The 27,011-nt window shown below is 31.4% G+C and overlaps 1 protein-coding gene across 5 annotated transcripts in view; it reads right to left on the bottom strand.

Annotated features, from left to right (window-relative positions):
- Fhos (Formin homology 2 domain containing) overlaps window positions 1-27,011 on the bottom strand; it is a gene marked incomplete at its 5' end in the record, with an annotated part of 93,892 nt that overhangs the window by 45,432 nt on the left and 21,449 nt on the right. For all 5 annotated transcript variants that reach the window (XM_067053462.1, XM_067053465.1, XM_067053460.1 and 2 more), the window contains 1 exon segment: window positions 5,560-5,618. In XM_067053462.1, the coding sequence (XP_066909563.1) occupies window positions 5,560-5,618 (59 nt within the window).

The raw sequence follows: 27,011 nt of genomic DNA, 5'->3' as shown, positions 1-27,011 counted from the left end.
CAGGTCGATTGTGTAAATATTGTATATAAGAGTGTAAATGTGACTAGATATTATATTATTTTATCATTATGTTATTTTATTTTTTTTTTTTTTCATACACATAGTTTGATTATGTTCATTTTGTTTATCCTTCTGTTTGTATTTATTTTAAAAGAGATTTTTTTTTTCATTCATTTATTTCTTTTATTCTTATTTTAGTATGAATGTGATCATTTATCACTATTACCTATTGCCCACAACTGTGTGGCAGATTGTAATATCTATCAATAAATAAAAAGTGTTTAAAAAAAAAAGAAAAAAGATTTAAACATGCCGAAATATAGACAGAAATTCATCCCCACTTCAACGGTATTATTATGCCTAGAAAAAAACTACGTATTGCGGATTTAAGCTTATTTTATAAGAAGGAGGTCGTTATAAGAGCCAAAATGCAAATATATACATGTATATTTACTTACGTAGGGTGTTCCATAAATGAATGGACATAATGTGGGAACATATACTATACCTTAAGAGGAACAAAATGTCCGATTTTAACGGTATGGGATTAAATAATTTATTTATTGTTATTTACAACTGTATAAAAATATATACAACAAGTAAATTAGCTATAAGATATGACATGATACAAACATGGGGAGAATCTACCCATTGATAGAATTCCAATAACATTTCTAGAGAAGATCTCTGGATCATCGTCTTTTCAGACACCTAGGAGGGTTATCAGATAATGTAGGATAATCTAGGTTAGAAACAAGTGGGTTTGGATGTTGGGATGTTAATCGTGGAAGAATTGGTATCTGGTTCTGGCCAAATCGGCAACATATGGAACATTGGAGTCCTGATGGATGACTTGATTTGTGACGTAGTAGGAGGTATTAAGGATTTTACGAAGGATTTTGAACTGTAAGGATTGGATACGTACAAATAGGCCTTATTACAGTCATGTTGATGAGTTTTATGTAATGGATTGGAAGTTTAGACCATTTGTCTAGTAAATGTTGTAGTAGTCGGAATCGACGAGCAGTTTCCTGTCTTATCATTCTTGTATGAGGATTCCATGTCAGCCGTTAATCCAGGACTAAAATTAAATTTTGTTTTTAGCTGTTATCAATGCTTTTTCTCAGTATAACACAAATAAATGTAATTTAAAGCTTCCTTAAAAAAAATTAAGGATGAGAAAATTTCTTTCTCGACCTTAATAGTACAAGAGCCGGGAAGAAAAAAAGGCAGTTATCTAACCCCAATTGTAGATTACTTTAATGAAAACTATGTATAATTACTAGTCAAAACTGATGAGTCTGCCAAGTATAGGTAGGGGGAATACAAAATGGTGGCTGTTTCAAAACCTTCAAAAAACATTAATTTTTTATTCGGAGCTCTATATCTTAAAAACTACCAACAACACTAGAAAATCTAAGAGAACATTATTTAAAGAAGAGTAAATTTGCTGAAATATTAGCCCTAAAAGAGCTATTTACGTCCAATAGTTCTCGAGATATAGCTTTTTAAAAAGCAAAATTTCTTAAAAATCTACTGAAAGATTATTAGTCAGTTAATTTATTTTGAGAAATCTATATCTCAGGAACTATGCGACGTACAGATGTCTATTAGCACTCAAATTAAAGCTAGTTTAATGGTCTATAAAGAAGTTTATAACCTTTACCTTCGTAGGAATAGTAGATTTCAAGATATTTGCTAAAATAAATTTATTTATAGTTGTTTGGACAATAAGTTTGATTTATGAAAAACTTCATTTCAGAAATAATTGGACGTACAGTTGTCTGCCAGCGTTCAAATTAAAGCTAATTAAATTTACTACAAAATAGTTAATTATGTTTATATTTGTAGGAGTATTATTATTTATGATATTTGACAAAATAAACTCACAAAATGTCTAAAATTTCTAGTTGTTCTTATAAATATTGGATTTTTGAAAAAATATATCTCTAGATCCATAAGACGCACCTATGTCTGCCAACACTCAAAATAAAGGAAATTTAACTTACTACAAAGTAGTTTATGACACTTATCTTCTGATATTCACATATAAATATAAATTTGGCAAATGAAAATTTGTCCGAACAACTATAAATCAATTTATTTTAGCAAATTTCAGGTAATCTATTACTCTTACGAAGATAAACATCATAAACTACTTTATAGCTCATTAAACTAGCTTTAATTTGAGTGCTAATAGATATCTGTATGTCAAATGGCCCAAATTTTAATTAATTTAATATTTTTATTAAACTTATTTAGAAATACAAACGCCATACTTAACCTATAAATCAACTTCTAAATCCAACATAAATCATGAAAAAGTTCTCACATGTCTGTAATTCACACTCTATTAAAATTGTTTTTCCATATCAACGTGAAATAAATCTCACGAGTAGCTTAAACAAAGGTAGAATTTTCTGAAAAAGTTACGCAATGAAGAAAGGTGAGGGCGTACTGAAACCTTAGACTGCCTCGGCACAGTCTAGGGTTACAGGAGGTAAGTCCTTTATCCGATTAAATGATTTAATTGGATAAGCTTCCATCTTGTTTCGGATATTACACTCGACGGTCTCCCTTGGAGAACGATTCATCACCTCACAATTACAACAGCTTTCCAATATTACATCACGACTGGTGGCCTTCTCGATCGGTTCATCTCGATAATGGAGGCATTGCTGCTTCCGGGTATATGACACTCATGGCTCCTTTTCGAAACTACTCGAAACTCGATTCCAAGGAAAAAAATCTTAACATTTGAGATGAAGGTGTAATGTTACAAAAATATGGATTTAGTGTTTTTTTTTTTCTCATTTCCAAATAATGATTTATTTTAAAATTAACCTACGTTTCGGAGTCCTTGGCTTCAGGATATAAATTTGAAAAACAATGCAACAATAATATAATAATAATAACCTATTTAACAATTATTATTTAAAAATTAATATAATTACCCCGTTATAACTATAATATTCTGGCTCTCTATGTCCGAAATCCATATAATTTACTTCCTAAATTTTTTTAAACTATAAAATATTTACAATTTTTCGGGAAACCACAATCTCCTATGTATCCTTATCACATTGAAACGAAATTGACCTTCCTTCTATAAATACACCCTATTTAGGTGTAAATTCATTCTAGTACAAAGTCGATAGTTAGTCAAAGGTACGTCTTTGACATATGATAAAGAAAAAAAAATTATTTATTTGGAGAAAATAAAAATACTTTTGGAAAATCGCAGGATTAATTTGTGGCAGGTGGTATAGGAGCCAAGGACAACTGGTCTCACGTTCTACGTCAGGAATTTCCGGGCTACGGCTTCCTCCAGGACATTGCTAGAGCTGCTCAGAAAAAAAAACGAAGGATGAGTCCTGGAAGCGAGCGAAGTTGAAAAATGACTTAAATTGCTGGACGTAATTAGATATATTTTTACCTAAGTAGGGAGGATGTTACTCCATTATTTCATTCAATGTAGAACAGATACCTATAATATTTTTTGAAAAATCAAGTCACGACTATATTATATCAATCATAAACAAAACAGTATTTCCAAAAATTCGGAAATAATTTTCAAAGCAAGAGGTCAAGTGATCTAAATAAGGCCAAACGATTTCTATATTGAATAAAATACCCTTTTTTTTAAATACATTATGTCATATTTTTAGACAATGGTAATTTTTTTTTTCTTCCTACGCCACAAGAAGTGGACTATTACGCCCAATGGTAATATGGATCATAGAGCTCATCCACACCGTGTTTTCAAATATATAAATTTTAAATAAGAAATAGAAAATTTAAAAAAAATGAATAAATACAAAAAAAAAAAATTAAACATAAAATAAAATAATATCTTTAAAACAATCATTCCTAATGAGAATATTTACATTCATCCTGGGGAACTCCGAACCGAGCTCATTTTCCCACTTGCGGAGGAAAGGGCAGCTGAATTTATTTATTGAGTTATTCATTACTCAATAAATAAATTCAAACCATCCCCATATTGAATAAAATTCAAAAAATAACATCCAATCGGAATGTACAACCGTGATCAATAATCTGGTTAAAAAAAAAGGAAAGGACTCTCGAAAATCTTTAAATGATCCTTATCTCCAAGGAAACTGCTTAAGTAACAATAAATCAAAAAGCACACGGGTTTTCGAAAATCCAACTCAAAAAACAGAATCAGGACCTTCGAGAACCTAATACAGTAAGGAAAATTCTTGTAAAATAATTATCACGCTTGATCTTGTACAAGATCATATTAGAAACTATGAAAACCCAATGAAAGATCATTAAATCAATGAAATCTACACTCTCCTGCCTAAAAAATATATAATTTTATTGTAATAAGGGGAGCGGCTTGGCAGGCTGAAGGAACCTGGTTCGAATCCGTCTTTGACAGAGAATTATTATTCTGTTACTGTAGCCGTGAGTCAAACCTGTGGGTTCGCGGTCTACCAATCCTCATAAAGTGGGTACCCTTGATTGGGGAAAAATTTGCACGACTGTTGGTCTTGTAACAGTACATCCTAACAATTATTGCACCCCTGACCCTTCATAAGTTAAAGTGCTACAAACTAATTTATTTTTATAGTAATAATCAATTTAAAAAAATTATTATTTTTATAATTTAGTTACATTACAAATGTAAGAGGTTTTAGTTGAAATGGAAAAAGTTATGAATAAAATCAGGGGGTGGAATAACCTTACTCTCATTCGAAGCAAAACTGAAGCCAAAAAGGCCACGCCCACTGGGCATAGATTTACGTTTAGGTTAAAAGGAATGTCTGCTATTTTAATCTAAACTGATACAGAAGGCAACTGGAGATTAGCTCTTATTCTTCCCCTACACCAGAGTGGGCCAACATTTAATTATATTTTAAACTAATAGCTAAAATTGTTAAACATTGACATGGATAGGATATTTATTTATTAGAGGTTCATTCATGAATAAGGGTCGTATTCATGGTAATTTTAGCTATTAGTTTCAACTATAGCTAATTTTTGCCCTAGTCCATTATGAGGCCCGCCCTTTTGGCTTCACTTTTGCTTCGAAGGAGAGTTGGATTATGCTCCCCCTAATTTTTTTTCATTTCAACATAAACCTTTTCCATTTGAAACGTAACCTAATGATAAAATTAACAACAAAAATTGTTTATTATGATAAAATAATATATATTTTTTTATTTTTCAGGAAGGATGGTGGAGATTTCGTCGATTTACTGGTGTTCATTGGGTTTTTCGTAGTTGCTGATATGGTTTGGCTCAAGATCACCTGCCAACGTATGAACCTCAAATACTGAAATGAGAAAGGTTATACTTGACTTAGAAAAAGTTTCAATTGACTAGGAAAAGTTAATATTAGATAAATTTATTTAGTTTTAAACATATGATCCCTAATTTGCTTATTAAGAGGTTAATTTGTAATTTATTTTCATCATAAATAATAAGTTACTAATAAGCTAAAGGATATTTATACGATTTATTTTTAGAACTAAAAAACATAAAGGCAGTATTATTGCAATTATTGTTGTATTATTATTGAAAAGTACTCACCTATAATAGTATGGACTCTAACAGGCAATTGGGTTCGTAAGACGATCGAATTCTTTTGGCTAAAAACAAAACGAAACATACATTAAACAAATATAATGTAAATACAAATATAAAATATATTAAAATACAATATAATATAAATAATATCGTTTTAACAGTAAGTAAAGAGTAAAAAGGATTAATTTGTTTTCTAAATCCATGGTTTTATTGTATGGAGTCACATATAACAAATGTCAGGATTCAGGCTCCTTCACAACAGACTTCACCATTTCAAGATGTTTTTAAGCCTGCTTCTGTTTTTTCTTGAACTTCCTTTAATTTATAATTTTTAAAACTACTAATTGAATACTATAATCCTTAAAACCATAATTACTCTGGTTCTTATACATTATTACCGAACACTTTAAAGATAGAATTGATTCCTTTGACTTCTTAAGTTAGAAGCCCACTGTTCTAAACCAAAGAATAAAACAATAATTAACCTAAGTATATATTTATAACAATTTATAAAATAGGCAATAATTTTAGGGTTATTGAATGCTAATGTCGGCATATTGTCTTTTAACTTAAAACCATATTTTATTTAACAATAATATGGTACAATTTACGAAAGGAAACGGAAATTGAAAAAAAAAGTAGTGGAATAAATGGTAGAGGATTATTACAGAAGGCAGCGAACCGTAGTTATCAGAGATTAAAGAGCGGACATTAAACGAATTCTCCCAAGGAACGGTTCAACCATGACGTCGTCTCCACGTGAAAGGAGTTTGTCTCGACATCGAGTTCGAATTCAACTATCGATTCCAGTGCATAATCGAATACATTTTAAATCAATATCACCAAAGTAGAGGCATAAATAATCATCCGGGGTGTCATCTCTAATTATAAATGTTTAATAATATCTTCTTCTAGCCTTAAAGAATTTATTAGATGGAACTGTCTCCAAAGTTCCCCAACTTTCTCCTTTGAACTTTATATTTTTATAAAATATTTTATATTATAAAACTTCGCTGTAACGGACACTCACGGGGCAGTTGATGTTCTTCATTATATAGAAATGTCCGTTAACGAGGGGTAAATAAGGAAGAACACAAAATTTAAATAATGGAAAATGTGCATATCGTTATTGAAGCTAAGATGCAGCGTTCGAAAAAAATAATAATAATATTTTCATACCATTAAAAAAAAAAAAACAACGAATAATTTTAGTGTCTTCATGTTTCAACTAACGTTTTGTAGGATACCTATAATTGTTTTTTCTAGCATAGAGAACTTTTATTGAAATGTGTTTTTGAACAATGCATTGACTATTTTTAATTAGTTTAAAGATTTTTTTCGATCATAAAGAAGATTTACAACTTAAGCGAAGGCTTTTTTGTTTTCAGCATAAACTTTTCACGTTCAATGAAATTATAATTTTTTTTTTTTTTTTTATTTATTTGTTGATATTTACAACTGTATAATAAAATACAACCAGTAAATTTGATCATAATGACATAATGATATGATACAGGATGTAGAGAAACTACCCAGTAGTAGAACTCTAAAAACAGTTTACAATATAAGGTCACGAGGCCATCTTCTTTTCAGGCGCCTTGGAGGATTGCCAGGAATGGAAGACGAAGCAAGGTTAGAAACGAGTGGGTTTGGGTGGTTAGGGAGTTTATTATGGAAGGAATAAAATCGGGTTCGGGCTAGATCGGGTACATAAGGAACATTTAATAATATAAGTCTTTATGGATGAAATTATAATTAAAATAAAAAAATTGAAGTTGTAGGAAGATAGCCTAATTGACAACTGTTATCTTTATTTCAATCTGATAGCCCTGACGAAGCCCGGCAAAGTGAAGCGAAACATTGGTTAACAATAAATAGTATTGTTTTACTATTTTGATAGCTTTATTGACCGTCACCCAGACTATCTTCCTACAATTTAATCCATACGGTCATCAATTTTCTTCCAATAAAAATAATTGACATAAAACGTTTTATAATCTTTACTTGGATGAGAATATAAAATTTTTAAATTAAACATATTAAAAATCTTGTATTGTCTAAACATTTTTTTCCACAAATCAAAAATACTAGCGGTATTTCTTATTAGTCGATAATGAAAAGAAAAAAATATATATATTTTAAAAACAAATCTTCCTTTCTATTTTTATTTTAATAGTAATGTTTAAATAATATATATTTTCTAAGTAATCTAAAATCAAAATTAATTTATGATTAAACTAAGGGAGTATCCCCTGTCGACCTAACAGCATTTCAACCAAAATAAAAAGTTAATAACAAAAACAATGACATTTATAGATTTAATAAAACAAATAATTGCCGTCTAAAGGGGGTGGGAGAGGATAAGCAAGTTAATTTGAGAAAAGGACGAAGACCCCCCAAAAAAAAATAGATGTAATGCCAATTATAGAATTGATAAATATAGAATTTATAACAGGATTCCCTTCAGCAGACTTGGGCTGCAGTCTTCGGGTTGAGGTTGGGTTTCCCAAGTTGTAAATCATTGCTCCTTTAACTGTCGGTAACTGGAAGTGGAATTTTATGAACCTTCTTTTTTTATGCAATCCTCTATTGATTCCATTTGTGATTTCCAATGCAATTGACTATTTATTACAAACCAAGGAGCATCCACTGCGATTCGTCAAGACTTTATTTTGAAAATATTGTAATTTATTCCTATTCGTAAAGGATGCCGCTCCCCAGACTTCACAGCCCTACATCAGCAGTGGTCTGAGGATTGTTTTAGAAATAAGAATAGTTGTTTCTGGTTTTAATGAGGATTTTTTATTTAGGATAGAATACGCTTCAAGGGACGCACCAAAATTAGTAGTATTTACTTTTCTATTTTCTCCTGAACGGATGGTCCGATTTTGGATCTGTAAAGAACATTTTGTGGTTTCAGGTAAGGCGACGATAGAGGTGAATTCCTAGGTATCTTAAGATAATAACATAAATTCGAAAATAAAATACGCAATGCATACTTTTTATCTAATAGAAATTTTCAACGATGCTCTAATATATTCAGCAAATGTATTATAATGTATTTAGTTATAATACTTTCCCAAAATAAATGTCTCACAAATTCAGTTCTCGAATCATGAGTTTTCCATTTATGTGTTGTTCGTAATAGAGGAGTGATAGGGAATGAATGATATTGGTGCCATGTATTAAATCTTTGCTAATAACCGAATCTATCTCGATAATTTAAAAAACGAGACTCAACGAGCATTTAGGTATGTCTTTTATATCTCTGCTTACAAGTCAAAATTTCACTTGACATACTCAAAATTTAATCGAACAAAAAAATAATCCATTGTATTACACAACCTTGAGCGATCGCTCTACTTTTCTCATTACTGTGATTGACAGTAATTGAAGAGTTCCCCTATTGCAAGTCCTGTTCAAACAACAGTACCTCCTTCCTAGGTAGGGCAGGCTAAACAAAGATATCTGCCAATGACACACATCTATCATCTTACTATCTTGCATCTTGATAAACTGCTAACTGTACGGCCAAAACAAAGATGTAGTAATTGTAGCCTGCCATTGCGACCGCTATACAACACCACTCCTATCTCTTAAAAAAAAAAGTAGAAAAAACAAACAAGCCGTTGCACAATTCCTGATAAGGTCGATATCTTGACCAACCGGTAATTTTAGGCAGCTGATCTAGTAAGCTGTTGCCAAGGGGCATGTCTGATTTTTAACTTTTCACTTTTATGATAAACTTTTTCAAATTTATTAACATCTCGGATAATTATTTACTTTCACTCCCTACCACCCCCCAAAGGAACAATTACTTATTGACCAGACTGTATGAACGTTTTAAAAATGACCTGATTACTCAACAGGGAATTTTCCCCTCTAGAGGGGAATGGACGTAAGAGCGAATTACTAAAGGAGCAAGAAAAAGTTCCTAATTGAATACAATTTAAAGGAAACAGTCTAATTAAGTTGACCCAATAAATACAGGAGAATCTTTGGATTTATATCCAAACAGCAGATTTAGAGTTAAATATCAAACCTCAGAATTATACCTATGGGAACATTAGGACATTAATAAACTTAGAAATATGGGATCATTAGGTGTAATTTGTCAAATAATAAATTTGATATCCCACATCAAACAATTGTGGCAACGTCTTATATATGTATGCACAATATATAAATTCTTTTTGAAAAATTAATTAAAATATTAAAATGTATATTACCTATTAAGTAAATAGTTAATAGAGTGTCTTATAATAGATTCCAATGATTGCTATAACTATATAATCTCTAATATTTTTATTTTGTAATATCTGTAATATTTTTATTTTCTAAAATGTATTCTAATATTAAATTAAACACTGAAGATAGTCAGACAGTAGACTTTCGTGTCAGATAAAAGGATCTGAGAGTAATATCGGTCGTAAACATCGAAAGTTTTAAATGTCGATATTTATAAGTTAAACTTAAACTAAAACGAGAAAGAAGTAAACGTGAAGGGGGAGATATTTCCCCTCTTAAAAGGCGGTTAATATAATAAACTAACCTATATACTTATCGACGTACAGTCTGGTCAAGGAATAATTGTTCCGGCGTTTTTTTTTGGAGGAGCTAAAATAACATATTAGCACATCTCGTTCCGACTTCTTGTAGAAACAATTTAGTTATTGCTATTTTTGTGATTTTCGAATAAAAAAAAAGTCATTATTTTGTTGTGTTGCTATAAAAAATTCTATTTTAGGGTTTCACTAGATGAAAATGACAAATATAAATTTTGTTCTTGTCAAGAATACAACAGTTTAACTGAAAGTAATTGAACTTCAAATCCCGAATTTTCTTGTTGTTATAGAGGATGTCTCTATTTTTCATTTTTTCTCCTTAAGTTATTCATAAAATTCTTTAATATTTTATATTTATCCATTTTTTATTTCTTATAAGCCCCAAGGATCTATAATAATGTGAAGCCCTACGATCCATAAAGGGTCATGGGTTCATGTTGTAAGGAAGCACTGTTTTTAGAACAACTATACAAGCATCTGATTTTTTTCAAGATTACGCTCAATCGCCAGATTTTACCCTGATTAAAGAACCCACACTTTATGAGGCTGGGTGGGCCTCAGGAGGGTTCCGTGACCCACAGGGTTGACTCACGGCTACAGTGTCACATAAATTAATTATCTGCCCAGCCGGATTCGAACCCGAACTACTTTTAAGAGAGTATTCGTAATGTCTGCAGTCAGTAAGTTAGTAGTCCTCAGTCGAGTCTGTTTGTGTGTGTCTGCCACCTTTGTGGCTGTCCTGTCGGTGTCAGTGTCCTAAATAATGGGTTTGTACAGTATTTGAATTGAAAAAATTTGATATGCCTCCTCGATATAAATTTTGTCACAATCGATAGTTTGAGTGTCGTATGCATGTGATCCGCCTTTGCTTTTCGAAGTAAAGTTAGCCTCACTACATGTCTGATCATATTGCTCTGAAAATGTTGGAACCTCTTGGTCGTTGAAGATGCTATTGAAGATTAGGGCTGCCTGAGTGCACTTGATAAAGTATTTCGAAGAGAACAAAACATATCTAATATAAAAAACCATTCAATTCTACTTTGGTATACCGAGTTTAATCATAATACGGCTCTTCAAGAAAATTGTATCAATACCAGTCGAAGTGCCTGAGAGATCATATCCTGTCGCATCCCATTGTATCTATTGTATGACCGAATGTTTATTGTTATTAGTACCTAGATATAGTCTAACTAAAACAGTTGGAGTACAAGCTGCACTTCTGGACCTTGACACTATGCGGCAGCACCCATCGGAATTAACAATTCTTGTTCGATAACTTTCTCATGGCAGTCGCATGGTCTAACCCCTGCTCACTGAAGAAACAAAGTTATTCGATGAAATGATGCTCCACTTTCTAAAATATGTGAACATGAATATCTCAATGCCGAAAGTACAAAGTCACCGAATCCGTTTATGCAAATTATAAGTTTTCGCAAGAGCGTCATTAGAGTAATGGCAACTGTTGCCAGCGCAACCGCATTATTGCTAAGTTGTTCACCTCGATGGCGGGCGAGGCGCATACCGAACGTCGGGAGATGTATTCTTCGACATCCAGCTGCTGCCTGAAGATGATTAGTTATGATGAAACTGAGTATTACGACCAAAATTAAAGACAAACACTGATAAAAACTAGATAAGTTGACTGGAATCTGGATAAGGAATAGAAACTTTTCCCCCATCGAAACCCTGCATACCCAAATCTACTAACCAGTTTTATCCTGCCATCTACGTTTCGGTCTATCCCATGAATAACACTCCTCACTGTCTATATAAGTAAAATTTCTAAAAGTTTGCCTCTAAGGCGATGTGATAGTTAAACCTTATTAATCTTAGAAACCGACACTGAGTCCTATGAAAAAATAAAATATTGAGCCTGTAAATCATGTTGGTTGTGTATTCGAGTGAAAGTGTTTGTATGATTGCGGAAATTTTCACATCGTAAACGTGATTTAAGTTATCTTGAAGGATACAGAAAGATTTAAAAATAATAATAAAGGCTTAGCTAACCCTATGGTTCGATGCCGATACCAGCAATCGTTGTCTACATACATCTATCCAGGGACGTGCCTCCGAAAAAAATCTACTAATTATCCCCCTTCGACGTTTCGATCTATCCCTCGGACGTTTAATAACATTTTAGGGATCCGTTCATTACCAAATCCCACAACCTTACACGCCCAATAATTGTTTTTATTCGCTTTTTTCCTTAAGAATTATAAGAAGAGAAAAGAACCTTTTGTATAATTATCATTATTTCTTTAGGAATAATAGGACGAGAAATCTATTGGGGCCGTATCGCCCCGTGGCTCAGGTTTCGATATTGTTTTAGAAAGTAGTCAGTCTATCGCACGCCACGACCATCTAAATTATAGAGCATCTATAAAATATTCCGTCCGGATTTAGAAGGCTCATAAAATGTTAAAGAGGTGAATGTATTTGTTCAATGGCATATAAATTGAAAAAAAAAAAAAAAAGTTCCTAAATACATTTTAATGCCACTAAATAATGTTTATAATTAGAATTTATTATGATACGGGTTAATCATCAAAATTACATTTATTTCATTAAATTATGAATTTGTCATTAAAACTGTGATGAATAACGAAAAGGGTTTAATTTTGGGTGGTAAAATACCGGTTCTTGCGTATGTTGATGATGTGGTATTATTGGGTAAGGACAAGGAAACGATAGAATTAAATAGTTTTTGAAATAAAGAGGGATGAAACAAAATACATGGTTAGCAATTTCGGGGATGTAGATATTTAAGGGATTACGTTTGAACAGGTAGATACGCTTATGTATTTAGGTTCTACGGTAACTAGAAACAAAGAATTTGATGAGGTTGAAGGCGGGAAATGATTATTGGTTTTCGGTTTGAAAATTGCTTAGCTCACCTCTTCTATCCAAAAACTGAAAAATTAGAATTTACGAAACTATTATCCTTACCACTATATGGGTGCGAGACGTGGCCACTTACACTAAGGGATGACCAGGGCCTTAAGGTTTTCGAAAATAAAGTATTAAGTAAAATATTTGGACCGAAAAATTAACGGAGACTTCAGAAGGCTACACAACACTGAATTAAGGGAACTACACCCGGTAAATATAATTTAAGTTATAGAATTGCGGCGTATAAGATGGGCGTGCAAGGTTGTAGGGCTTAGTAACGAGTGGATCCCTAAAATGTTAATAAACACTGAACCGACAGGTAAAAGTCCGAGGGGTAGACCAAATCGTAGATGGGAGATTGCGTTAAAACTGATTTAGTAGAATGGGGGTATGGAGGGGCATAACAAGAAAAATGCATGCAGAGAGCGATTGATAGTATCGGTTATTATAGTCGAATTTGAGTTTTCGGCATGGAACCTTTGTTAGGAACTTCATTATTATTAATATTAAATTATATTATTTATTATAACTGGTGGAGATAAGACAAAAAATTATATGATCTATAGATACATCAGTACCTGTAGAATCCATTTGAAGATAGCTATTATTACCGTATAGGAACAATAAATCATTAGAAAAAAAAATATCGTTTTAAATTTTGGTTTTTTGATAGGTCAACTATTTATTGTATTATTATTATATTAGCATTATTATTATTATTTATAATTTTTTTATTTTGCATTATTAATCATTTGGTGTTATCAAAACGTTTCGCCCACATAGAAGGTCATTGTCAGGAACAAAAACCTACCAGGAAAGAGGAAGAGCTGATGTACAAAGAAAACCAGCCAAATTTTACGGTATTATGGAAAATTTTCGATAGTCATATCCTTGGTTTAAAATTTAGTATTTGATTGTTTTGTATATTACATTACAATCTTGATAGTGGTTTAAAAAATTGTTGAATTTTTGTTGTTACGAAAGAATTTGAATAAACGGAATATGCCACCTTTTAAAATATACATATCCTCATATCTAGCAAGCACAGTACCAAGAAGACCGCTTATGCTGATGTAAAGAAAACCCAAGCAGTCTTACCTTCACAGCTGATTTACATTGTAGAAAGTAATTCGAGGAACTATCAGCATTTCATGAAGTGTACATACGTTTCTGTAAATAGCAGGCAGGTCATGTGAATCTATTTATGTTGAAGATTTTTTTTATGATTAGATTATCTACAGTTTGCTGGTGATATTATAGAGAATATTCTTCGACACACAAATGTAATATATTAATATTATTTTTCTGATTTTAGAATGTTCGTTCATTTTGTTTATTATCGATTATCTAATCACGATTGGCCAGGCCCTGTATATGTGATTTCAGTTTCGCACAACTTTTCTTTTATGAGCCAGGCTGTTCACGCACGCAAGAATAAACAAAATTAAATTTAATTTAGAGATTTTTTTTTAATTCGTTATTTAAGCCCTGTTAGGTTATTTTGATGAGGATAAAATACAATAAAAGCAGCAATTAAAGACCATTCAATTACATATTGACATGGCAAGTTTAATCAAAATCGAGTAGTTTTCGAGAAAAATCGATTCTATAAAGTGACACTTCCAATCAGTCGATTTTATCGATAAAGTTACTGTCACAATATCCCAGGCATGTTGCTGCATTAAACATGTAATTTCAATTTCGAAAGACTAATCTATCGTTTTTGAGCTAGACCTGTTTATTTCGACTTAAGGGACCTAAAATTCGTTTATTTACGCCGAAAACTCAAATTCGAAATTTTTCACGATCACAATACACCCTTACTTTGTATTTCATATATTGGTAAGATAAAATAAAAAAATAGACTATATAAACAGTACGGAAACACTATTGGAAACAATCTGAAAAAAAAAAATTGTACAATAAGACTCAAGAATCTACGAAATATCACTTTTCGAATACAGAAAGATAATAAAACAAGAAAAGAAAATACGTGAGTAAAGCTTAATTATTAAATGGCAGGACTATTAATAAAAATAGTTCTAAAATTATAATGGATAATTATAAATAAAAATAGTTCGACTAAGGAAACCTCAAAGCCGTATATTCCGTCGAAAACTCTAATTCGAAATTTTGCATGATTGTAATACTTACTTTGTATTCCATATATTGGTGAGTGAAAATAAAAAAACAATACGTGTATAAATGTAGGGAAACACGTATTACACAATATACGAAATATCACTTTTCGGATACAAAAAAAGAATAAAATCTGTGAGTTGATTTGAGTATGATCAACATAGCTGTACTCACAGATTTTTTTTTTTTTTTGTATCCGAAAAGTGCTATTAAATGACAGGACTGATAAAAATAATTAAAAAAAATTACATAAAGTTCTTAAATTACAAATATAAAAAAAAAATCATCGTATCAATGAAATAAATCTTGTACACGAATTGTAAATATTCTTTTCAATAATTAAACTGAGAAAAAAAGTTAAATTTTGGAATAGACAGTTTTTATTCGCTTAGCCACTTAAAGTAAAGGAGGTATATTATTAAGAGATTTGTTTTTGTTTTTTTAGATTTAATAATTTACCCGTTTTCATTAGAAAAAAATTAAAAACTAAAAACCATTTAATTGCTCATTGATTTACTACATTGAAAGCTGGTTTAGAGAAAATCGAAACAATCGATTCTATAAAGTGGCAGTTCAGGTCAGTCGATACTACCATATCAATAAAGTTGTTATCACATCCCCGGCATATATCCGTAGCTGGAAATTTTTGAAATTTGTTATTGTAGCTAAATAAATTAAAGCACTATGATGTATATAAATTATCACAATAATAGAAAAACTAAAGAAAAAAAGTTTTTATAATTTATAATTTTTCCGTTTTTTATCAGAAAAAAATTATTTAAAAACAATGTGCTTTTTTAATCTCTTCATACTGATTAAAGGTTTTGATTTTAGGATGTTTATGAGATTTATCAGCGTTATTATTTTTTTTTTTTTTACTCTTTGCCGAGAAATGATTAAAACACTGCAATATGTCTTATTTATGACTCATAACTTCTTTCGTTGAAACGATTTATCAGGCACAGGGTCAATATAGGAAACACTTTAAATCGTATTAGATAAGGTATCATTTTAAATAAAAAAATAATAGAAAAAACTTATGATTCTCTTAATTGTATTAATTTTTTTCTGTATTCTAATGAAAATAATGATTTGTGCATTTCGATGAAATTTTATGTTAGATGGAAAACTTTTTATTTTAGAACTACTTGCATCCTCTTCCATTCCTGACAATCCTCCGAGGCACCTGAAAAGAAGATGGCCACGAGACCAGCTAATGTAAAATTTCATTAGAGTGCTACCAATGGGTAGTTTCTCTACACGCCTGTAACACTCCAATTTAACTTAGATCAGATTTACTAAATATATTATAATGTACAGTTGTAAATAGCAATATAAAATATTTTTTAAAAAAAATTTAGAACTTGATAATGGGTAGGAGAGCTTGAAACGTTGTTCGGGTGACAATGAATAAAGAAGTAAAACTAAAGGGTATAACCTACTGAATACGTTAAGAATAAAGTTTTAAATAAATAATAAATACAAATAAATGATAAAAAAATTAAGCAATAAATCTTTTAAATTAAAAACATAAAATTCTCCATGAGAGCTCCTTAGAATGAATTAAACGCAAATAGATTATTATTTGAGTCAGCATGCATTGAAGGAAGTTAATTAATTAATATATTGATATCTATACAAATTAATTTTAAATAATTATTATAAATAATGATTATAATTCGGGAATATTTGAGTATTTATATTCATTATTAAAAAAAATTCATTCAAAAAATATTTCTAGTTCCAATGGCTCCTCCTCATCACGCATTCTGGAAATGGTGGTAAAGCAAACAAGATTGAAGGGAAGACAAACACCTTTCCCAGTGAGAAGAAATCACCGGCTGCAATTTGCATGGCCAACCCGCCGAGTCAAGAACCTAATAATTCTACCTCCTCGTAAATAGTTCCGACGGAATGTCGGCCCTCTAGACGATCCCTCCTCCTTGGAGGTTCCACCATTTCCCTCTACTGCTGGAATAAATATCCGTCGAGATAAGGTCTTTCATAAATATGTAACAGTTATCGATGGCTCGACACCTAGTCAAATATTATTGGCAAATAAACTGAACGAGAGAATATTTAATTCGAACCGTTGATTCGATGCAATCGGTATCAAGATACAAAAATTATCGAGGAGTTTCTCTTGTTATGAAAAAAATTTGGTACATCACACAACATTTGCTTACCACCCTACACACATCCCCAAAATTTGTGTAGATGGCACACCAATCTACATGTTGAAACTAAAGCTATTATTGTAATTTTTGAAGAAAAAAAAATCTCTTAAAACAAAGGAAGGTGAATATTATGTACATTTTTTTTTCTGTTGTCATAAAATTCCGTACTTAAGGATTTATCAAAGTGGCAATAATAAATATAAATTTTGTCCCTGCCAAGAACACAACAGTTTAATACAAGATAACGAAGGCGTAATGTAATCGTGAAAAATCAGGCGGTTTCCACTGTTTCAGTTAAAATCGGATATTGCCTAAAACCCTGCTGTCCTATTTCAATGAGGATAAAACCTATCTTATATTAAACACCTCTTAATCTTAAAAATGTGAAAAATTTATTCTTAAAAGAGTTACTTTCGGTCAGTCATTTTATTGATATAATTGCTTTCATCCTTTCATGTATACATTACAGACATACAACCGCCTTAAACAGGTAATTTTAGTTCTGTAGGACTTTTTAGGCTGTTCACAGACATGCATAACGTTTTGCAATACTGGGACCCTCTGGTGGGAAGAATTGAAAACCGCAAATGGTTTTAATTTTGTTTAGTTAGTAAATAAATAACTTTTACTTGAATAAGAATGTAAAAATAATTAGTTTATATTTTTTGTAATAATATAGGTAATTTTTATAAGATATTGTAAATGTTTTTAATTTTTATATTGTAGATAAATAAAGTAAAGGACCACGATGACTATAAAATAACACATTAATAGAAAAACTGATAAAAATTACGTTCCAGAGTTTTTATATATAGTATCGATTACATATATACAATATAATGTTAGACCGTTAAAAAAACTTCACAAAAAATAAGTTTTCAAACAACTACCATAATTAAAAATTTTTTTTTGGTTCAATGGAACTAACGGTAAATTTGTATCGCCATAACCTATGATGTGTAGAAATACTGATACTAGAGAACTGTGGTACATGGTGATTTGGTCAGAATCACGCCTTGCCAACAGATTTTTCCCAAATAAGAATGGCCACTTAATGAGGCTGAGTGGACCCCGAAGGGCTTCCGAACCCACAGGATTGACGAACGGCTACAGTAACAGAATAAATAATTATATGCCACAGCTGGATTCGAACCCGAGTTAGTTTAGAAGTTCATAGTTGATATTATACTAAGAAAAAATCTGTATGTATTCAACTTTTGAACCCATGAAATAATTCAATCCCGAATTACAGAAAATTATGCTTAGAGCAGCACAGAATCGATACTCAATTCGATAGAACTCCGAAGAGAAGGGAGTGTCCGCTGTGCGTTGGCAAGTACCGCCATCACGACCCGAAGGCACGTTTCTGCCAATACTGAGGTTCCTTCATCAGGTGCCGTAAGGTCGACGGCCGGGGGAGTCGTTAGTGAAGAATGCAGACCCCTCGATATAGGGATGTACCCCGGCAAATATGGATCACAACTGCAAGGCTAACTGTACCCAAGGCTGCGTCACAGTCGATGGTCTCCATTCACGATCTGATAGAGCCAAGGCTCTCGGATATGTTTACTTAAAGCCTTGTTCGAGTGATGACGGCTCCAATCTTCACCTCGGTCGTGCCTTCTGGGGGATATTCATCATAACCATTTGACCTCGAATGACGCAAACGAGGGTCAAGTCCTAAGAGGTTGTCTTAGTCAGAGGATAAAAGCGATATAGTCGATAACTACGTCATAGAGGTCGGAAAAGTCAACTTTGTCAATAAATGAAAGATGCCTAAAAACATACTAGGGGTAAAAAGTATAGGATCGTCAGTTTTATTGAATAAAAACCGTGCAGAGAGAATACTTGCATTTTGGAAAACTTCCTTTCAATAGAATCCATATATTTTTGGATTTATATCTCCTTCCTGTTTTTATACATATTAGGCTACTATATACAATATGCAAATACACAATCAACAGGTCTTTACGCAATTTTTCCATCAACTTTAATTTTGTTTCTTTAAAGTTCCATTTGGAAAGCTAATTTAGTTTCGTTTTATTTATTCCAAAATGTATGCAGTTAAAAAAAAAAAAAAAGGTTCTTTAAACTTCTGATAGGCAGTGAACATGTATTCCTATTTATAAATATCAATTCGAAATTAATTTTATTTTAATAAAAATTATTTTTTAATTTTATTACAATAAAAAAACAATCTGTATCACCACAACTCATATGGGGTCAGGAGTGCAGTATTTTGTAAGGAAGTGATGTTTCTAAGCCCTACGGTTGTGCAAGGAGGTGATTTGGTCAAAATCACGCTCAACCACCAGATTTTCATCTAATTAAGGATACCCACTTAATGAAGCTAGATGGACCCCAGAGTGCTCTCAGTGTGCCTTCACCGCTATAATAACAATAAATAATTATAACAGTGATTAATTATAAATCTATTTACGCTCCTAATTAATTTAACACCTAATTGTTAAGTTAGGTGCAGCTAAATGTTAAGCTATGTTTACCTCACTATTTAGGTTATTAAAACTTATATTATTTTTGCATAAAATATCTTATACTATCATATTCCAATAAAAGAATCAATTTTAACTTGGTCTTCAATGCGAAGGCTGATTTACCTTCACCGAGAATCAGCAATAAAGTAACACGTGATTTTATAAACCGACATTAATTTATTTGTTTAGTAAGTATTTCCACTTGCCTTAGCCTTGATATTATTAGTATGGAGGGAATGCAAGCAAAACTAGAAACTTGAAGCAAAATGGAGAAAAAAATTAGTTTACCTTGACAACTAAGCGCATGAGAGAATTACCGTCACAAAAGGCGCAATAATTCCTGGTTATATTAAGTATTAAATCATCTATATATGGTGACTAGTATTTTTTTTTTTAGTGAAAGATTTCCTAAATGTAAAGTAAAATTTTAAAACGTAAAATTAATGAAATAAATTAAGTAAGTAATTTATCAAATAAGCAAGCAAGTGCAGAGAGAGGTTTTCATTAACACTGTATTAAAAACAAAGATGAAGGTACTACCATAAGAAGCAAATATTTCGAATATTTGACATCCAAACCGTGTCAAACTATTTCAATGAGAATAACCTAAGTGACATTTATTGGAATGTTGGTTGACATTGGTTGTCATATCGATATTGAAATTTGGCTTTCGGTAACCATTATTAAGAAAAAATAATTAAATTAAATGAAAAATGTCTAGAGGGACGACTGATGCGACTATCAAAAAACCAAAAGAAACTGGTTGAAAGTGTACTAGGTTTGCTATCTATAGTGGCTGAGGGCAGTAAAACGTAAAGCTGTTTCTAAATGAAGCTTTCTGAAATATTGATATTATACATTACAATAATGATATAAGATATTATAATATCGATAATTTAATAAGATAAGATAAAAAGAAAAATCCTGCTAGTAAAACAGTAAGATACCTGGTAATTCACCTAGACCGCCGCCATACATGGTATCACCATATCAACATCAAACTTATGCAAGGTTAGCAATGCTATATCCTATCCTAAACAGAAATTCCAAACTAAAACCAGAAACAACTGTTCTTATATTTAAAACAATCTTCAGGCCACTGCTCATGTACGGCTGTGAAGTCTAAGGAGCGGCATCCTTTTCGAAAAGGAAAATAATGCAATCTTTTCAAAATAAAGTCCTAAGAATCGTAGTTAATGTTAATGTTAGTTCATAAGAAATAGCCAATTGCACCGCGAATTACATATGGAGTCAATAGAGGATTACATCAAAAATCTGTTCATGAAGTTCCACTCCCAGTTGCCGACAGTTAAAAGGAGCAGTGACCTACAACCTGGGAAACCCAACCTCAAGCTGAAGACTGAAGCCCAGACTGCTGCAGGACATTCTGGTATAAATTTTATATTTATTAATTCATAGTCACACTACCTCTATTTTACTTATTATTATTACTCATTTAATTTGTTTATTTTTTTTTTTCTCTTTTCTTCTCGCGTCCCTTTTTCAAATTAACTTGTTTCTTTTTACTATAAGAGAGAAATTGTTTGTTTTATTTAAGTGTACCAATATCATTATTTTTTGTTATTAATTTTACTTTCCTCTTTTATTAGGAGGCTTTTTTTTTTTTTTTTTTTTTTTTCTTTTAATAATAACATTGTATATAGTCAGGGGTGTCTTTTGTACGAGACTATACCCCCCCCTCCTCCCCATAATCAACTGTTAAAAATAATATATATAATGTATAACGGTTATATCAACCATGTAAGGCCCACTAGGCCGATCTGGTATAAAATAAAATATATAAAAAAAAAGAAAAAATATGGGCCTGCAAATTAATGGGGGTATAACGAATATTGTATTGGGTAAGGAGTCCCTGGATTAGAGGCACAGTCGCTTTGTAATGGGTCCCTACATTTTCGAAGTGGTAAGAAGCTTTTAGAGCCAATGTAAGCTCTGTAATCAATAATACACAAAATGAAAAAGAAGATGTTAAAAGCAGAATTGCTGCTGGAAATAGAACCTATTTCTCCATTTGAAGGCTAATAAAAAGCAAACTTGTTAGCGGTACCACCAAGTTCACCCTGTACATACGTTGATAAGGCCAATCGTCACATACAATAGGAAAACGAGGACCCTAAGCAATGAAAGCATTAACCTCGTCGACAGGTTTGAATTCTGAGGAGGATCATAGGGGCCCATATGCTAGAATGGAAATTGGTAATTGGCGAAGAAGGAAAAATGGTGAACTGTTTGGGCTCTACAAGCAATGTAGAATCTCCTCGTAAGTCTGGTTACAGAGGCATAAATGGCTTGGCCATGTGATGAGGATGAGCGAGAAAAGCGTGGGACATAAATTGTACATTAACGTTCCGGATGGTGTGCGGTGACGTGGTAGGCCGAAGGGCCGATGGGAGGGATGCTGTGGGGCGGGATCTGCGACAACTGAGGATCCCTGTTACCCTTAAAGAAGAAGAGAGAGATGGTTGGCAGCTGTTGAGAAGTCCAAGGGGAGCTTTATGCGCCTGTTGTGCCAGTAAAAGAAGAAGAAGATTGATAATTTGCTCTTTATATTATCATTTGTGTATTTTCAAAAGAATGAAATGAAAATCATACTTTTATCCAAATTTATTAGGAAGTCAAAGAATATACTACATACATAATTCAACAATATAATAATTCAGAAGTAAAGTAAATAAAACTTAAGTAAAAGTTGATTAGAAATAAAATATCCCAAAAAAATTAATTAATTAATTACAGATTCCCAAAACATGAAATAATAATATTAACAAAGAGGAATAATAACATATACAATGCCATTTTTTTCAATTTAATAAAAAATAAATATAATTGAGTTTTAAGAAATATAGTAATGTATACATGGGCGTACAGTGAGCGGCAGAGGGTGCCACAACTCCCTCTCTCCTATAAGGAAAAAGAATATTAATTTAATAAAAATTAACTTCTTTTTTTTCAAGAAAATGATTGTAATAACTAAAGAAGCAGTGCTTTAATTATATATAATTACTAATTTTGGTTTCATTCATCTTTTTCGTGCTGAAATGTTACAATCTGAACGACCATGGCCATTGATCCTGGGTAAGCCCTCGAGTAAGTTTGAAATAAAAAAGGAGTAGAAAATAAAACTAACCTAACATACATAGTCTTGTCTTCAGTATATAATTTTAGCTTACAATTATAAAGAGAAAGATAAGTTCATAAAATTGATTTATTCATCATAATTTTAAAAAAATTGTTTTAATTTATTATAAAACATTTCTAATATTTAATAATATCTGTTCCAATGTCCAACAATGTCTAATTTAAATTTAGGGATTTAATAGATTAAATTTCGGAAATATTGTTATTTTGTATTTATAACATTCGATGTTTCTATGTATATAGATAATTTTTTTAACGATTTTTACATTTCTAAAGTACCCATTAAAACGAATGCTTTTAGTACTTTCATTTATCTGCATCACATTAATATCCTAAAACCATTTCTATTTTGCAGCAATACGAATCTAATCGCCCCCGTATATTTCAAGATGTGTTTCAATGATGATAAAGCATATTATACCGAGTTGAACGAATCGTTCGGTAATGTGGAGTTCCTCCTTCCACAGAAGTGGCCGGACCATGAACTCCAAGAACCACGTGCGTTCATTTCGAATTGTTGAATGTAGCAACCAAACCGCGACCTCAATAACGATGGTCACTTCTATGCTTCATAATGGCTAGGTCAATAACATAATTATGCAATATAATTATTGAGGAAATAGTGCAATTGGTTAGGATCAGTTGCATTTTATTGGTGCAATTGAACTTGATGTAGAAATAAGTATAATTTTATATTTTCTCTAACAAGATGCGTTTTAAATTGTTTAATGGTGCCCCTTCTGACTGAATCTATCCTACCGGTTCCCTTTCAAGATGGCTATCTACAGCTGATGAAATTCAATCGGCTCCATCTCATCCATTTACCATCGAAATTGTAATCTATCTTGAAGAGTATTCGATGCCGAAGGAATATACAATCGATGTCGGCAGGATAGCCTGCTAGATATTGCAGGGAATTATTTGCTGGTTCAGGATTTCTAAATATTTAAAAGGGAAGTAGACAAGGACGAAAAACAATTCTAGGTCTTTCTTTTTTTTTTTTTTAAAAAAAAACTTTTTTCTCAGCAATTAGGAATTTTAAAAAGCATTGATACAATTTTTTTTTTTAAATTTATTTATTGATATTTACAACTGTATAAAAAATACAACAAATAAATTTGATCATAATGACATAATGATATGATACAGGATGTAGATAAACTACCCAGTAGTAGAACTCTAAAAACAGTTTACAATATAAGGTCACGAGGCCATCTTCTTTTCAGGCGCCTCGGAGGATTGTCAGGAATGGAAGAGGAAGCAAGGTTAGAAACTAGTGGGTTTGGGTGGTTACTGATACAATTAAATCTTAAGTATCAGACGTCGACAAAACCATTTCATAACCTCAAAAATAATAAAATTAACATCATGAAAAATTGATAGTGAATTAGACACTATTTATATATTAAACACTAAAACGATATATTTATTTTACTATAATTTCAATTTCATACTATATTATACTAAAATTTCGGTCTGAATTTCAGAAAAAAGTATAAACCAGATAGTAACAATCTAAAAATGAAAATAAAACAGTAAGACAAGAAAAAAGGAAGAAAATCAGACCAGTAAATACATGCAAATAATTAAAATTAAAATTATGATAAAAGTGAGGAAGAAAAAATATAAGAGAGAATGAAAAGCTAAAAAATGTTTAAGTAAAATAAATACAATTAAAAAATTATCTTTATTCCTACTTTTGTGGTAATTTTAATAATTATTCTCTTTATTTCCATAAATGTTATATCCATATAGGAGGAAATACATTTGAAAACGTAGACAGGTTTAAGTATTAAGGTTGTACGGTAACTAGACAAAATGAAGTTGATGGAGAAATAAAAGCAGGAATTGATTGTTATTATTCAATTTCGAAATAGTTTAGCTCGCGCACTTTGTCCAAAAACTAATAAGTTATAATTTACAAAGCTATTATCCTTACTGATTTTTATGGATGCCTTTTACACCAAGAACATTACCTTAAGGTTTTAGAAAATAAAGTATTATGTAAAATATTCGGACTGCAAAAGGATGAGTTAAGGATGACTTTTTGTTAATATTAACATTATAATTATAATGTTATGTATAATATATACACAGAGATTGTAACGATAGATGGTACGGTAAAGTGCCACTTATTAGAGTTCTTCTCAACTGACCGAAACCCAGGACTTCAGACAGAATCTTCTTCAGAAAATTAGCATCAAGTATTTCGTAAAATATTTAACAATTAGTCTAGAAATAAGTTTTTATTAAGGCCAACATAATAGTCATCATTTACTGTATAGATTACCAGTAATAAAATAAATAACTTTTTATTATTTATTTTTTAATAAAAAGGGTATTAATCGATCTAAAAGTATAAAAAGGACTTTGTCATGTTACCTTTTTAAAAGCTCTTTGAAAGTTTTTTTTATTTATTTTATTTTTTACTTTTTGGTTTTCAAGACGTACAAAAGCTTTTTTTGGCACTTATAAAAAAATGCATGCCTTCGTCATGCTGGGCATCGATGACAAGTACTGTTAATGCCTCACTATCGGCCAAATTAGCCATGTCATACAGAATTGGTGACCCAACCTTTCCTAACTACAACAACAACCTTATTCTACAAGTATTGGCTGATGCATCCTTCACAAAACATTATCTGGTCAGTCCTGGTTCACTCAAACTATTTATAAGACTGTTGTACTTTGCTATTGTCTTCAAACTAAAACTAATGCTGCATATCCTTGAAGATTACGTTGAAAAGAAATATATTTCGATACTTTAATAGTTTAAGATGTGTTTAGAAAATGGAGTAATATAAATTGAAATTAAAAAAAAAGTTTTTCTCCTTAATTTTTGACTCAATGTGTGTTAAAATATTTAGAAATTTTAGAAGACAGAATACAAAAATTATTATTAAGATATAAAGGAAATGACGTAGTTCATTAAAAAAGATTCTGATTAGAAATTCAAACATTGACAAAGGAATGAGGATTCTGATTTTGTGACCGGGATAAAATGAATTCTGGATGAGAAGTGAATTAGAGAATTTTCTTTTTCGCATCTTAAAAGGTTTAAAAACTGGTACAATTATCATATTAATGGTTATATTTTACCTTCAAAATAGATTTGTAACTAGTAAATAAAAAATTTAAACAAATTCCATTTCTTCACTCCCCCCCCTTATGTGTAACTCCCTAGGTAAGCCCCTTTTAAAATTCCTTTTTGAACTCACTAACTGAGAGTCAAAATCACTCTAAAAGATTGTTATTATATGAGAATCCAACGCTTAGAAACAATTTAGGAAGTGAAATCTGTAATATGTATTGTGGATGTACACAAGTTGTTGAAAGAAAAAACACATCTCGGACAGGTCTAAGAAAAAGAATCGGGTGTTGTTTTTTTTATCCATTGAAATAATGAAGATAAGCTATTTCGAAATTAAAAATTGAATACAGTGGTAGCCTATGACTTGTAATAAGTTATAAAAATTAATCCAGTCAAAAAATATTAATGACCCTCGTCATTAAGGACGGAAGGAAATAAAATGTTTAGGAGAATGAACTGATTAGTTATACCGATAGATATAATATCTTTATACCAATAAAAAAGTATCTATATAAACATAGCATGTACAAGATAGATTTAATGATATAGATAAAGATATCACTGGATATGGAGGTGGGGTAGGTCGGAGACTTGCGCAGAGGGATATCTCCCTATCGATTGCAGCGACCAGAATCCTCTCTCAATGGACCAAATTCATCAAATCAATGTCTTGGGATCACTGACCTCTCTGCTTACTAAGGGAAAGCAGTTTGGAACTATTAGGGATTGAGCTTTTCCTAAGTCTCAAAAATGAAGTATAAACCTCAAAGTACTTGTACCTATATAAACCTCAATGTAGCTTGGTTAATATTTTCATTAATCTCAAATTAACCTTCAAAGAGAGATTCGATACTTAGGACTCCATCTTGACAAGAGACTTACTTGGAATCCACACACAAGACTGAAACGACAAGAAACTGCTCGTAGATTCCGATTGCTA

Source organism: Halyomorpha halys, unplaced genomic scaffold (genome assembly GCF_000696795.3).
Source record: "Halyomorpha halys isolate HHAL.00 unplaced genomic scaffold, Hhal_1.1 Scaffold1123.1, whole genome shotgun sequence".
Taxonomy (NCBI): Eukaryota; Metazoa; Arthropoda; class Insecta; order Hemiptera; family Pentatomidae; genus Halyomorpha; species Halyomorpha halys.
This window is presented reverse-complemented; position numbering and strand designations above follow the sequence as displayed.